The 15102-nt window shown below is 42.3% G+C and overlaps 1 protein-coding gene across 1 annotated transcript in view; it reads left to right on the plus strand.

The window, feature by feature from the left end:
• LOC115310257 overlaps positions 1-10796 on the plus strand; it is a 43766-nt gene extending 32970 nt beyond the window's left edge. The window contains exon 5 of the mRNA XM_040212160.1: positions 10716-10796. Within this exon, the coding sequence (XP_040068094.1) occupies positions 10716-10796 (81 nt within the window). The remainder of the gene's footprint in view (positions 1-10715) is intronic.
• The last annotated feature ends 4306 nt before the right edge of the window (positions 10797-15102 follow it).

The raw sequence follows: 15102 nt of genomic DNA on the forward strand, positions 1-15102 counted from the left end.
CACCTACTGTTCTAGTTGATTTTGTGGACTTTGGAATCGACCAGCAAGTTGCTAGGCAAATAACTTACAGTCACAATTGAGAACGCTAATTTACCTCTTGCCTTCAACCTGCAGCTTGTTCTGGTATTTTGACTTCGGAATAGTACCGTGTGTGCTCTTTAAAATGAGCGTGTTAAAATGCCTTTTTCGGATGACTCATTGAACACAGTAAGAGTTGGGGGAAGTTATTTTTTCTACTTCCTGTAAAAAATGCTGACAGTCCGTCCAGGCCTGAAACGTTCGGGCTCTTTATTTTAACGATATTTGACTAAGTTCTATCAACAATGAGGTCTTCGTTGCGCCTTTGTTTTAATACATTTTTTTTTTAATTTCGCTTGGCCTATGGTGCGTAGAGCTGGGTGATTGAGCAAACATTTGTTATATTTAATTATTCAAAATATCCGTAAGGCAGGGAGTACATAAAACAAAAATGCATTAAATAAAAAATAATTAAACATGACAGCAATACAAACTTAAAAAATCTCTAACGATACATAAGAGAAATATAATTAGAATACACATAAGTGACAAGAAACAAACTAGAAATTATTATCACTGCACATTAGTTCACGAAAGTGTGTTACATCATCTTTGATGGTCGTGTTGGTTGCAGATGATTCCAGTAATAATAATAGCTTCATTTACAATAAAAAGTGTGACAGGAGCAGAGGAAAACAACTGACCAAACAGCTTGACTGGCCTCAGACCCCCACAGGTACACAACAGTTGCGAAGAACATCCACAACACATTATATAATCCAAATACTTAGAAAACAGTAAAATGAAGAAATAAAAACAAAAATATACTGAATATGCGATACACTAAATAAGTTTATTTTTATAAAACAAAATATTACCTTATCTTACGTGTGCTACAAGAATTGATATCAAGTTTATGGACCGCAATCGTGTTTATTAATGTTGGCAAGGTTCATTTTAATTATCTGAAGGTCATAATTTGTGCCTGATGCCTGCACGACATAGATATCCGAGAGAAAGTTCAGGGTATTTAAAAAGAGAAACTTCATGGTATTTAAACATTTTTAAAACACCCAGCTTCTCAAAACGTTGGCTAGTACGATGACTAGAAGGCACGCGGCACATGGTTTTTATCACTCTTTTCTAAAGTAAAAATTGTCTTTCAAGATTAGTTTTGGTTGTTAAAAACAACACTAAATTGACGTAGTTTACATGGCATACAATTAGGAGGTATATACCAGCCACTTAACTCCAGTGGGAACGATTTCACGAAGTCTGTGTAGTATAGCATTGGTACACGCGTGTTCAGAAAGGATGTAATTCACATGTTTAGTCCAAATACGCTTCGTGAAAATCACCTTCAAATTTTTAAACGTACTACCTATTTCATGGGCGAGGTGTCTAAATTCATATCAATTGGAAGGTCAATATTCTTACTTTGGCAGCCAAAAAAGGCGGCCATCTTTTTATTTTTATTACTTATAAAACTATTTGCCCTAGCCCATATTTCAAGACATTTATGGTGTTATTAGTTTCACGAGAAAGCTCATTTTATGATTTAGCTGAAAAAAGACGCTATCCTTTTCATCAATCAAGTCTCTCACTGTTCGTAAACGACCAAGGAATTTGTGTCTGGCGTATAAATTTCCGCGTGAATGTATCTTATTGTCGGTTCTTCTGCCTCAATTGTTCGGAGAGTTGGTGTTCTGGCAGCAGCGCCCTCAAACGCCTCATGTCATGTTCTTCAAGCTGTTAATTCAGCTCTTCGGTTTCGTTCATATACTGCCCGTGTTGAGGGCACTTAAGTTAGTACAGACACAACCCATCATCAGTCAAGCGCCTTCCCTAGGCTATTTTTTCAAAATATAGTAAATGAAGAGGTTTTGATAGCAGTATTTTATTTGAAGCTTAAAGAATTCCTGTTTCGGGCACAACCGATATGGTGTATGTTTCAGTTCTTTGATTAAATTCCCTTCGCGTTGTTTAAAGCCGTCGTTTTCCAGACGGCTTTAAACAACGCCCTTCATTCATATTTAAAATCCACCACGACGGTGACATCTGCTTTACTAGAGTTTTACTCAAGCCTACATTTACCATCGATATGCAATGACGGTACAAAAAGACTGGTATCATAATACAATCGTGAAGCACATTGCAAACTGAGCGAGAAACGCAGATTCGATCTAACCGTCCTTAGGACGACCCTTGGAAGTGTGTGTATATCATGGCACGATCTGTGAACGTTAAATCTAATGCAGCACGCAGATAAAATCTCAAAGGAAAATTATATTTCATTTCTTTCTATCCGCATGTATTCATACTTGATTGAACACGATTTTCATTGGATCGCTTTGTTTTACACATACACAATAACTATACGCCAAGGTACGTTTAGGATAAGAACGTAAGCGACCAAATGCCTACCAGCGTCTGTGCCTTCAAGTACACTGCACATCCTACGATTCGAATTTTTTTAATTGCGCAGTCAGCAGGGTAATTAATTGCTGGTCAATGAATATATCTTATGAGTTGACTCACGCACCGTTAGCAGAAAGTGTTTTTTTTACTCTGGGCTTTTGAAGGGTCACATTCTACAGTCGTACTTCTCTAGCAAGCGAAAAAAATTACATTAGCTGAAAAGCGAGTTGGTAAAATTGACTGGTAACAGAAACAATAAAACAAACTCGGGACGAAGGATGACGAACATGTTCGTTGTCCTTCGACCCGAGTTCGTTTTATTCTTTTCGTTGTCAGTACAAAAAATAGTACTGTTTAATAGCTCAACTGATTGCACGGACTTTTACTTTACAAATATTAAATTGACTTATCTGGGTGGTTCCGCAAATTGATCCAATCGTGTAGCGTTAATTTCAGATCGGATTACGATGGTTTTCATCCGATCATTGTATTTAAATTTTCCTCTCTGCTTTTGGAGTTCAATACTTGTTTGCGCTTTTTGCTCTACCGAGAAGTTTTCATTAGAACCTCAGAAATCTGCAAATGTGTGCTGCTCTGTTGAGATCAGCTTAGCTTTTTTAAACATCCTGCCATCCTTTATCTCATCATCTACGATCTTTGAGATTTGTATGGGCTGTTTTTCTTGGTCTTTGAAAATGCTGTTTGGGATGACACTTTCAGGGCCTGCTTGCAATTCCTGTATTGAGCTTGCGCTTTTTTTATTTTGTAAACAGCAATAACATCAGGTTTCTTCGTGGCTAAATTTGTAACACCTCCTCTTGCCTCTACCTATTAAAGAAGCCCTGAGAGGACTATAATCATTATTGTCTATCTCTCTTATGTTCATGAAGAGTTCGTTTTTGTCAGCTGTGGGCAATGCATTCTCCAGCAGCCTAGAAGCTTGCGTAGTTACGCAGTTCTCAGTGACATGCCCCTACCCTCAGCTCTTGGTCTACAAATATGACCGATGGATTTACACTGCAGACATACGGGAGCGTGTTCATAGAGAACCACCATAGTGTTTTCCTCATAAGTCATAAGCATCCGTGCCACTTTGTCAACAGAGCAATGTTCTTCTAGAACCAGTATTACGATTCGTGTCATTGTTGGAGTCTCATCAAGCTCCGAATATCGACATCTTTCATTATTTAATGTGCTTGATTGTGCCTATGGCTCGAGAACCTATTTTATCTTGCTCTCTGACGAAGGCAGTGGAACTCATTGCAGTTTCAATTTTAACTCTTCCTTACATTTATCGATGATCACTTACCTTTTCTGTTTTATCATAAGCTCCTTACATGACATACTCTTGCATTTGGCGCTTCATTGGCGGAGATGGCCATCAAGGCGAGGCTCATTTGGTGTGGGCCCAAGCCGAGGAGGTCCTTCCACTCAAAGATAAAAAGAGATCTTCCTTAATGACAGATGCCTGCCTGAACGTCCGGACATATCAGCATGAGTAAACAGTAAATTCGCAACATGCCTACCGGACTGTAGACGAGGAAGAAGTTTATTGGTGGTTTTGGGAGCATTACGCTGCTCGCTCTGAATACCAGTCACCAAGTGTCGTTAACTGCTCACGGTGGAGCTCATTTTTCGTCGATCATAAACGTTGCGTTGAGGATAGAAAAACACCCCGAACAAAACCGGGCCTCACAAATGAAATTTAACTGAGATCAAGTAAGATATGTAACTTTCACTTACTCTCAACTCGTCCGGCCACCATAGAGACGTTATTTCTGGCTCCTTGGGATTTACTTTTTGAGATGATTTTATGTCGCTTAACAATCCACAATGAATGACTCTATTGAATGTACTTGTCCGATTTTTATGCCACAGTGAAACCATAGTCTTGCAACTTTAAGGACCGACATTCGAGGGGGCCTTGTGGCTTCTTAGGAGTTGCAGTTCAACGAAAGGCGTGATGGTCTGTGACAATGCGGAAGAGGCCACCGCGAATATAAGGGCAAAATTTCGAGATCGCCTAAACGACCGCAAGAGATATGCGTTCCGGGATGGTATAGTTTCTCGCATTTATTGAGAGTGCAACTGACGGAAGCGATGATACGCTCTGTGCAGTGAACAGTTTGCGCGACGACAGCTTCATGTCCGTGTCCACCGGCGTCCGTGCGTTACGCGGTGCTGGCACCCGGGAGAAAATGACTAGGCAATTGAACAGGCGCGTTAGGGCTAGTTTGAGACACACGAAGGTTCAGTTCTGTGCGGGGCCGCATTCAAACGTGGCTTTCTGAGAAAGTGATCTGTTAAGAGATTCCGCAAGCTGTGAAAACCAGGTATGAATTTTTTAAAATGTCTGCAAGAACCAAGAAAAGCATAAACGTATTTCTGGACATTAGGTTGGGGAAGGCCATATATCACCTGATTTTTTGCATGTTAAGGACAGATGCCGTCTGCACTGATCACCTTGCCCAGAATCTTTGTCTTGCTGCAAACACGCACTTCTTTAGATTTAGCTGCAACGTAGCGGTGCTAAAACAACCCAGAACTTGTCGGAGACAGTGCATTCGTTGATCAAATGTCATGGACAATTTCACAATGTAGCCAAGGTAGCACAAGCAGACATTCCAGGTAAGACTACGGTGGAGCGTATTCATCATCCGTTCGACCGTTGCGGGATCAGTGTAAAGTCCGAAGGGCATTACGTTGAAACGTTCTAGGTTTATCAGCTTGGGCTACAGGAATCAAGGGCATAAAGCGTATCGTCAATTCGGGCTAGGGAATAAACATCCTTCCTGGTTACATTATTTAGGCGTCGATAATCTGCAGAAAACAGCCAAAACGTGCGTGTTTTTGACCAGGAAAACAGGGCCAGACCTGGAGCTTCATGATGGCTCAATGACTTTCCTGTGAAGCATATACGTGATGTGTCAGACTATAACTGTTCCCTCTTCAAGAGAGATTCTGTAAGGTCGACTTAGTACTGTCCTCTTCAATTAGACGTCGTTACCGGTGTCTGTGGTATGTTTCACTAGGAATGTTGGTGCAAGGGAAGCCGTTTGGAAGTCAAACAAACTGTTTTTTTTTGTCATCAAAAGATGAGTCAAAGCTTGCCGTTGATCGGTATATGTTGTTAGGTTGGTGATGTCTGCAATGCCACTTGTGTGGTTTTTAGTAAGATGGAGGCAAGTTGCCATACATGGCGCATCCTTAGCCAGCAAAACTACGTTGTGCTCTCCGAACGGCGGCAGTGTGACTTCATGACTTCCAAATGGAAGCGTTTGCTGCTGTTAGGAGTCATTTGTGGCGTAGATATAAACTTAACATTTTCGTACTGTAACGAGGCGACGCTAGCGTACGAAACAGTAATGCCCTTAGTAAATTACTTAGAAGCATTCTATGAGGTCGGATGTTGCGGGAAAATGCTGATCCGGCTTAAGTTCCTTAACGATAAAAAATAAGGGTGGCAGGAGGATGTCAACTATTGTGCGCCAAGGTACGGCGACTGATTGGCAAGGTATTTCGTCAGGAGCGTCATAAGTATGTATCTGCAACTCACTGTTTTCGCAGTCAGTGAGGGCGTTCGTTTATGTCAGAAAATATAATCCTAAGATGATGTTTATTTTAACTGCACACACTCGTTCAAACAGAAGGACCACCTTCTCGGGTTCACCACTAACTCACTTTGCTTCCGGCTTTCGTTCTGTACGTCTCGACTTTCCACGCTGTTAATCTTTTCGTCTGCATCCGACCGCTGCGGTGCAAAATTCAGCTCGCCCCCGCGCTCGATCGTCTCCGCAGTGGCAAGCCGATGCCGTCGCTGAAAGTTTCAACAGTGTATATTACGTTCGTTGTGAACTGGACCATTCAACGCACAGCAAATTATTGTTGTACAGGTGCATCCTTAATATTATATATTAGCCTTAATTATTAAAAGTAACTATTTATCGGCAATTGGTATTTCTGTTCTCTAAAAAAAAATTGTCTTCGCTTTATGTAAATTATGTGTGCATTCCCCGATTTTTTTTTTGTAAACTGCATTTCCTTCTTAAAGAAGGGTATGCGATATTATATATTTACTGCGCATACTAACGATAAAGACCAGGAGCGTACATGGTTATTCGATCGCACGCGACAAGACACACCATGGATTGGCGGCCCTTGCCGGGTGCGGGGACGGGTGAGAGGGGCCTATAGCGCGAGAGGCTAGGCGTGTTGTACGTACCTTAGACGCCGTGTATAGCGCAAACATATATGACCCCAGTTTGCCTACATGAAGAGCTCGCTCCGTTTTCTCAACCATTTTTTTCCTGGTTTTAGACATCGGATAATGGAACATCCACTGCACCGCTAACGATCGGACTAAGGAATGTCAGAAGCGATCATTACAAAATTAGGAAAATGCAACATGTAGCCAAGCTCGAGTGTTCTAAATCAGCATAAATTTGCCCGCTGCACTTTAACAGGAAACTAAGCAGCAAACCTTTTGCAGCAAAGTCGACTTCCGGAAACTACGTATGGCCGTTTCGAGAGCGTGGTTGCGATTTCTGACTTCTAGTGAAGATACAACAAAAAAGGGGTAAATCGCGTCAAGATAATTGATACTTTATATGATGGGAAGCAATAAAAAATGTAATTAAAAGGGACAAAAATGATTTTCCTTTTTATGAAGCGGGTTCAAAATATTGGTCAACCTAATTTTGGACGATATTTCACATTAAATATAAAATATTCCGTGAAACTAAAATATAATAAACTTATGCCGGTCGATAGCCGATGTATGGGACTGCACCTGCATGGTTTTTGGTAAGAAACAAATACAATGACTCTTGAGATACAAGGCTCTGAATATGCAACCGGGTTGTCAAAGAGACGATGTTCGGCATTTTTTGTCTGACTTAAGAAAAATAATAAGATAGTTTTCTTTGACTAAAACATAGACGGCATGGTAAACAAGCGTTCAAAAACAATTACTGGCAGTTTTGTATGCTTTCCGTATTCATATCAACCTACAGAACTGGGCAGAAAAGTTACGGGGTAAAAAACAGATTTTCACCCTGCTCCAATCAATGCATTTTGTGCAGCGAATTTTTTTTCTTAATGAGAAAAAGTTTTGTTTTTTTACAGACATAAGGCTATAACATACATATTTTTTTTCTTTTCAATTGAAAGACTCACCCCGACAAGCATGTTCGATTTCAAATGAAACCACCTTTGTAGCGATGCTGCGCCGGCTGTATACAGCAGAGAGGGGAACACGTCTGAGATGCGGGCGCTGTAGGTGTGTACGAGCACGAAGAACTGGAAGGCTGGAAAGCGGGACACAGTTAATTTTGTACAACTTGTTTATGGTTTCTCTTGATGGCTTTCCCGGAGGTGAACGCAGTCATGCGTAGTTGACTGAGATATCGTCGTAGCTCCTCAGGATGATGGTGCGGATCGGTTCTGGGAGGTTCATGGTCCCGACCGTGTTTAGGGAAACCTCGGGGAGGCGTTCAAAAGGCGCTTTTCAGATACGATAGCTCTGCATTTCTTTATGCGTTTTGCATTCTGATATTTGACACCGTACGGTGTAGGGGTTTTGCCGGGCTACAACTGAGAAGTGCTTCCGAGGCAATCCTTCAAAAAGGCGTCAGATCTTGTTGCTCTCGGCCACCTGTTCATCGAGGCGTCGACAGAGACGAAGGACGACTTCGATAGAGCTCGTGGTTGACTCAGATTGCGTTTGACAGCGGCGGGACAGCTTGCCTTTGCTTGTTGCTTCCGGCTCTCAGGTTTGTCGAATGCTTTCGAAACGATGGTTGTGAAACCATCCCAAGAGTTGATGTTGACCTCATGATTATCAAACCTGCGAAGCGCTGTGTCTTGAAGAAAAAAACACGGCGTTTCGCAGCTTATGGAAGTCTTCCCAGTGGCTGTGAATCCTGACGTGATCGCCGACTTCGGAAGAACCACTGAAAATGTCTCGCTTGCGGTGCTTGACAGGGTTGAGCGGTGATGTGCGTGTGTGGGGGGAGGGGAGGGCGGTGCTTAGATGTGCTGGCTTTCAAATGCGCTATGGTGATGGCAGCTGTGCGTTCCTTGGAAAGCTCCGGAGCGAAATTGGGGATAGGAAGGAGCTCTGATGTTAAAGAGCGTACCGACGTTCACTACATTAGGCGGTTTATTGTTTTACAATGCACGATGAATGACTGTGGGGAGAGTGTTGCGGAGGTTGCCCAGGCGAATTTTTTGCTTCGGGCGCTGGCTCATCCTCACCTTCTGCTCCTTCTTTTCTTTCTCTATTACAATATATTCATCTTTCGCGAATATTAGCCTAGGCCTCTTTTATTTATATGTTTTGTAATTGTCGTTTATCACGATTTGCTTTAGCGAACGTTTTACTCGCCGCTTCTGAAATACGCAAATACCATTCCTCTCGTTCATCTTTCTAGAATTTCCGCGCTCTTTTGGCGTGCAAACTATCTGTTTTTCTTTGCGATCGAAGCGAACTCGTTTTGCGTCTGTCGTTTAAGGATCGTATCAGGAACCGACTCAACCGATGGCAAATGTAAAACAGTCTTCTAAAACTCCCCCCTGGCATATATAAACTAGACAAAGAACAAAATTTGAATAAAATGTATGAGAAATGAGGCAACATTTGTCGCGACGATAAAAAAAAAGGGCGGTATAGAGTCATATTTGTCTGAGGCACCGTTTTTGCTCTACGCTCGCTGCACGGTGTTAGGGTTGCCCTATGGCAACCATTTTGTTTTATTTTTTAATGCCACTGAAAAAGGTCGATCTGAAATAAATAAAACGCATACATGTTGAAAACTTTCAAGACAGGATATCAAATATAAATCATAGAGTTAATCTGCCACATATTCTACTGGTCTGAAATAGCTTTAAAGCACCCCTAAAAAAAAGTTTTTTTTTAAGTCTAATTGTGACAAGCACATAAAAAAAGAGATTTTGCGAAAAAAAAATGTTTAGAGCAATATTGGCGCCGAGAGATATATTTGAAATTCTGCGCGGGCAAAGTTAATGGCGTCATGTGTCATTCCGGAATTACCATCACGTTCGAAGATAAAGTGAGCAGGCAGGCGAGCTGGTTGATGTTACACATTTTTGAAAAAACAGGAGACGACGAACGAAAAAGATGAGAACACACAAAACGTCTCAAACGATCATCTCGGTCGTTCGCTCTTTCCACCTCAACGTGAAGGCGAAGCCGATCCACCTCTCCTCCACGTGCCCGAAATAACGAGAGAGAAAACAAGAGGAAAGGAGGCTGCTACCACCTAAATCGCGTCTCGCGCCGCCAATATTGCTCTAAAGTAAAATAAAAAAAAAAAAAACATTTTCGCCTGAAATTAATTTTGTTCTGACACGGGTGTCCCAACCAGACTGTCAAAAAAATTAATGGGCCTTTTTAGGAATGTTTACTGATTGCAGGTGGCTTCCATCTGTACTATGCCCTTCCTGTAAAGCCGAGCTTTATAAATGTGTAACTTACCCTGAGCGATAACCAGGGGGTTTATTTTGTTTTACAATTTGGCTTTGAAAAAGTCTCAAAGCTACAGTGACGCATTTCGTGTATGGGTGTTGTACGGCTATAGGCCATAGTATAAGGGTACTCTTCACGATAAGTCGAATATTTGCCTGAAATATTTTAAGTACTTTTTTATTCAGTGATAGGAACATATGGGTTTATTTTTAAAGTTACTGAGCGTCATCGAAAACCACTATATCGGTAGAATTATAAACAGCGCGGAGGATAATCCAGATTATCCCCGTTTTCGCACCTTCACTCTTGCACCCCCTGCACGAGTGATAGCGTCTTCCCACGAGCTCCAAATATTTTAAACATTATTTGATCTGGCGGGTTTCGATGACGCTCAGCAGTGTTCTTATTAGAACTACGTATATGGTTCTTCTTAAATAACTAAAATTAACAAATGTAATAATATTATTTGGCTAATCGTGACAACAAGCCCAATATATTTTATCTAATTGGGCGTGTAACCCACGGGCACACACTGCTCTGGTGTAGCTTTCACGGTTTTTAAAAACGAATCGGTAAAGCTTAGATAAAACGCCCTCCACACTTTATTCAGCGCGTTAACAACTAACTGTTCCAACCACTCAAAAATTAAACAGATAACCGTGGAAGCAGCAATAATTTGTGTGTCCACTTTTAATAATTTCAGTAATCACGGGGTCGTAATAACCGGTAAAAAAACGTTTACACGTTAAAACCTTTGGACTTAATTTTTGCCCTGTGTTTTTTTATTCACTAGGAATGCTGCTACGAAAATTGCCAGTTTGTCAAGTTCAACTTTAGAAACCCGTTTACTCTGAAGAAGCCATGCATTGAATAAAAGGAGAGCAGCTGGACGGATTTCAATAATCCGTAAACTTGTTAACGGTGTCAATGTGTCTTCGAAATTTAGTGTGGAAAAAAAGCTACACAAACAGAAATCTAGCGGCATTTGTTTTTTGTGTTCTTTTTTGTCTCGTGAAAATCGCCCATGAAAAGTAAAAATTAACTTGCACTAACTGCCGTCACCCATGGAATCTTACAGTATGCATTTCGATCATAATTTTGATTATGAATCTCGGGGTTACATTAAGGAGAATAAACATTTGGGTGAGTTGGTATGAGTTCATCGTAAAAAAGCGCGCGAAAGGGACAAGAACAAAAAGGAAGGACTACACAGTCCCAGCGCTGACAAACAAAGGATTGTTTATAAGAATGTGTAGATGGCACTGTGTTCGGGCAGATACTGGGCGCACCGTAGATGCTGACAGGTCTTTATGCTTCGTTTCCCACTCCACGTGCTAACGAAGGTCCTGGAAATGAATCACACTGTTTGTTAGTCAGTAAAAATTGGCTCACGCACACATTTGATGCTGTGCTTGATGTTCCAGCTGTTACGATCCGCTTGTTGCAATTTGCCTTTGTGCCGGTTCACCACGGAACATAATCCGCTTAGTTTGTTGCGGGTCGAAAAAAAACACGTTAACTGCGTATCTAGATGCTGCCTATTTAAGTATATGTGACGAGCGGTGAATATAAAGAATGACCAAAACCTTTTTTTGTTCCCTCTTCAAAAGTTCACCTCGAGCTGGAATGGCATTATCGTGTTTACTAATTTGTCGCATGCTGCCGAAATCACTAATTCTGAAAAAACCTGAATCTTTAATTTTTCAATCTGCAAGTTGAAGCCTATGCTCGTTTTGTGAGAAAACAACCTAATTATTCCGGAGCTTAAACAATACAAGCAATGCCTTTTTTAATATTTTTGAATGTGCTGACTGACAGGACAGCAAACATTTTGCAGATATAGAATGGTACGACCAGCATAACTGATCTTTTCATAATTCTAGAAAGAGATCCAACAACTGTTATCGTTGCCATTTATGGTCTCATACCTGGACCAAAGGCTCAGAAATATCTCTTTGAAAATATTCACAATTTCAACTAATTTTTTTTAAATGATTCTTTTTAAATTTTGTTAGGAGACAACCTCCCACTGCCTTCTTTAAAGTTATCCGTATCGCTTCGTTGCCCTTTTCCAAAAACACTTCTTCTGGCAGCACCACGAAGCCTCCTTCTTTGTCCACTACGAGTAGCTTAAGCCGCTCTTCGATGAAGTGGGAGACAACTTTACCCAGATCAGGTCTTCCGACGGGTCTTGTCGCCACGGTCGCGGGAAGACAATCAACCCCACCCAATATATTCCTCGCTCTATGTTCTTCTGCTACTCTGTCCCCGACATTCCTGACAAGCGTTAGTAGTTTCTCAGGTTTGGTGGACACTTCACACGCAAACATGTTACCTCTTTTCTGTACTCACAGCACGTCGCTTTGTACGTTGGTGTCACCCAACATTGTAACGAGTCCTGGTTACACTGCTGGGTTCTTTGAGAGTTTCATGTTTCTTCCGAATAAAAATTCTGTTGTAAGTCAGCACTTGCCGTGTACATTTCTTTCACTCGTCCTTCGTATAATTTTGGCGCTTTTTTTGGTTGTAGTGCCCCCTGTCGTGGTTCGACGTGAGTACGAACCACTGCGTGTGGCCAAGCAAAATGTCTGGGGCGGACATCCTCTCTCGTGTGCAAGCGGGCAAAGCACCATACCCTAACTGGTCTTCGTTCAGAGAATCAATTTTTTCAGAAATCCAGTAAGTATTATTGAGTACTGTTCTTTTTTATCTAAACTAATGATGATGTGCTAGCACACGTTTTTGTTCTGGTCTCGGCTAGCATGCTTGACCACATCTTCTTGCGTGCAGTTGCTCAATTAAGCGTGCTTCACAATCTTCGCAGTGACACATGCACCTTCACAGTAGTGACTGAGTCCCTCACTAGGTTACTGGTAGGGGTGGGCGAATATTCGAAATTTTTAATACGAATCGAACACTGTGCATTCAATATTCGTATTTGATTTGTAATCTGTCTGGTATTTTTCGAATATTCGCCGGAACACGAATATTCGAAATTAATCGAATATTCGAGAACGTACTCGCAAGCGCAAGTTTTGCTTTCAGTTTCAGTTACGGTAAGCAAGACCCATCGACAGCAACATAGCTGCACGGCGGTTTCAGGCTAAACTATTCGCGTCAGTATCGGCAGCGGTAATCAGCGAGTTTCTGTTCCCTTGAGACTTCTGACTTTTTTAAACTGTGCTCACCTTCGCGTTCGCCTGCCCGTGTTACGGCTGATGGAGGTGATTGCTGGGAACCGTCTGCAAAGCGGACGAACGAACGGGAAACGGCACCAAAACAAAGAAAGAGGAGTGCTATTTAAAAATATTTTGCGAGAGTGACGGCATCGATGGTGCAATGTACGGCACGCGAGTCAGCGCTTAAAACGCCAACAGGTACGACAACGCCCCCTTTTCAACCATCTTAAAGTACATCCTGCGTTGTTCAAAGAGTATCGTGGGATTACCGCTAGTACGCCAGGAAAATATCAACACACGCCAACGGACTTCGCGCGCCGCACGGAACCCCTGCCAGAAAAGAGGGTGCGAGCGTTAAATAACAAGGATGCCGCCATGGTGGCGCTTGATTCACAGCCTTACAGCATTGTGGAAGACCGCGGCTTCAAAGAACTGCTGACAGAAGCCGTTCTCAACTATCACCTACCATGCCGCTCTACACTCTCGCGCGTGCTGGTGCCAAGGACGTATGACGAAGCCCGAAGTGTGAAAGCAGAGTTAAACAGTGCATTTGAAAGGGGAACTGCCGTTTTTGCCTTTACAAGCGACATATGGACATCGTACGCTAACGAAAGTTGCGTGAGCTTCACCTGTCATCTTCTCACTCAAATTCATGATGAAGCGGTTCACATTGAACACTCAACACATGGCTGCCAGTCACAGTGCTGTGAAAATCGCAACTATTCCAGACGAAATATGCCATAACTGGGAGATACCCAATGAATGTGCGAAGTCCTTCGTGACGGGTAACGGACGCAACATCCGTGCTGCGTTAAGGAGACTTCCGTGGACTGAAAGAGCGTGCTTCGCGGCTACGCTTCAAGTGGCGATTATTGACTCAAGGTCCCGCTCGCCGGCCATTGATCGCCTCAGCGAGAAAGTGAGGCATATTGTGGGACATTGCAAGCATAGTTCATCAGCTCAGAAAAGGCTTGAGGAGTGCGGAAAAAAGATGGGACAGGACGCACTACGTCTGTTGTAAGACGTGGACACGAGATGGAATAGCCTGTATCTAATGTTGTGTCGCCTACTGGAACTTAATGAAGCAGACACTGTGGAGCTTGCTACCTCTAACTGTTACATCGATGGATTTGGTTAATCCGAGTTGAAAGATTCTTCTGAATATGTAAAACCATTGAAGCTATTGTTACATGCCACTCTTATTGCCATATTGCCAGTGCTGAGAAGTGTCTGTCCTTGTCTTCCCTAGTTTCTATGATTTTCGGTATGCTCCAATGTCAGAGTAATTGTGCTGGGGCATCATAATATCCCGCAGAACTGACAAGATTCATCCCGGCAAGGTTCACTCTGTATGAGGAAGACAAGGAAGAATGCCTTGCTATGTTCTTGGACCCACGCTTTAGGTCCACTATTTTTAAAGCCGAAAAGAAAAAATTATTATGGCTAAGAGCTCTGGTGCTGCAGGAGCTAGCCTCATGTGATGCTGCTGAAGAAACCCAGCCGGTAACTGCAACACAGTCATAAGAGGAAGGCTCAACGCCGGCAGCTGATGTTTGGCTGGCATTAGACCACTTAGCCAAAAGTGCAATGGAAAGCAAAGTGGTTTCAGCTTCAGAATGGGAAGTTGTAGAGTACGCGGAGGAGGCACTGCTAAAGAGAGAGAAAGAAAGTGATCCGTGTGAGTGGTGGCGAACTGTCGGGTGCTTAAGATATCCGAGTTTGGCGAAGCTTTGCATCAAATACATGGCAATACCTGCCACTCAGTGGTGAGTGAGACAGTTTTTTCTGTGGCTGGAGATCTAGTGTCCGCTAGAAGGGAGCGCCTCCTACCTGACCATGTGCAACAGTCGACTTTTCTGCATGACGCCTTGTAATCTTCCCTACAACTAGAATTGTCGTTCTTGTGTTTTTATTCTCGTTCGGATTACAAATTGCCATGCTGAAAAATCAACTGCAGTTCTGCAGTTAAAAAAAAAGTAACTGCAGTTTCGGCATGAGAGT

This window comes from Ixodes scapularis, unplaced genomic scaffold (genome assembly GCF_016920785.2).
Source record: "Ixodes scapularis isolate PalLabHiFi unplaced genomic scaffold, ASM1692078v2 ptg000827l_1___fragment_1__unscaffolded, whole genome shotgun sequence".
Classification (NCBI taxonomy): domain Eukaryota; kingdom Metazoa; phylum Arthropoda; class Arachnida; order Ixodida; family Ixodidae; genus Ixodes; species Ixodes scapularis.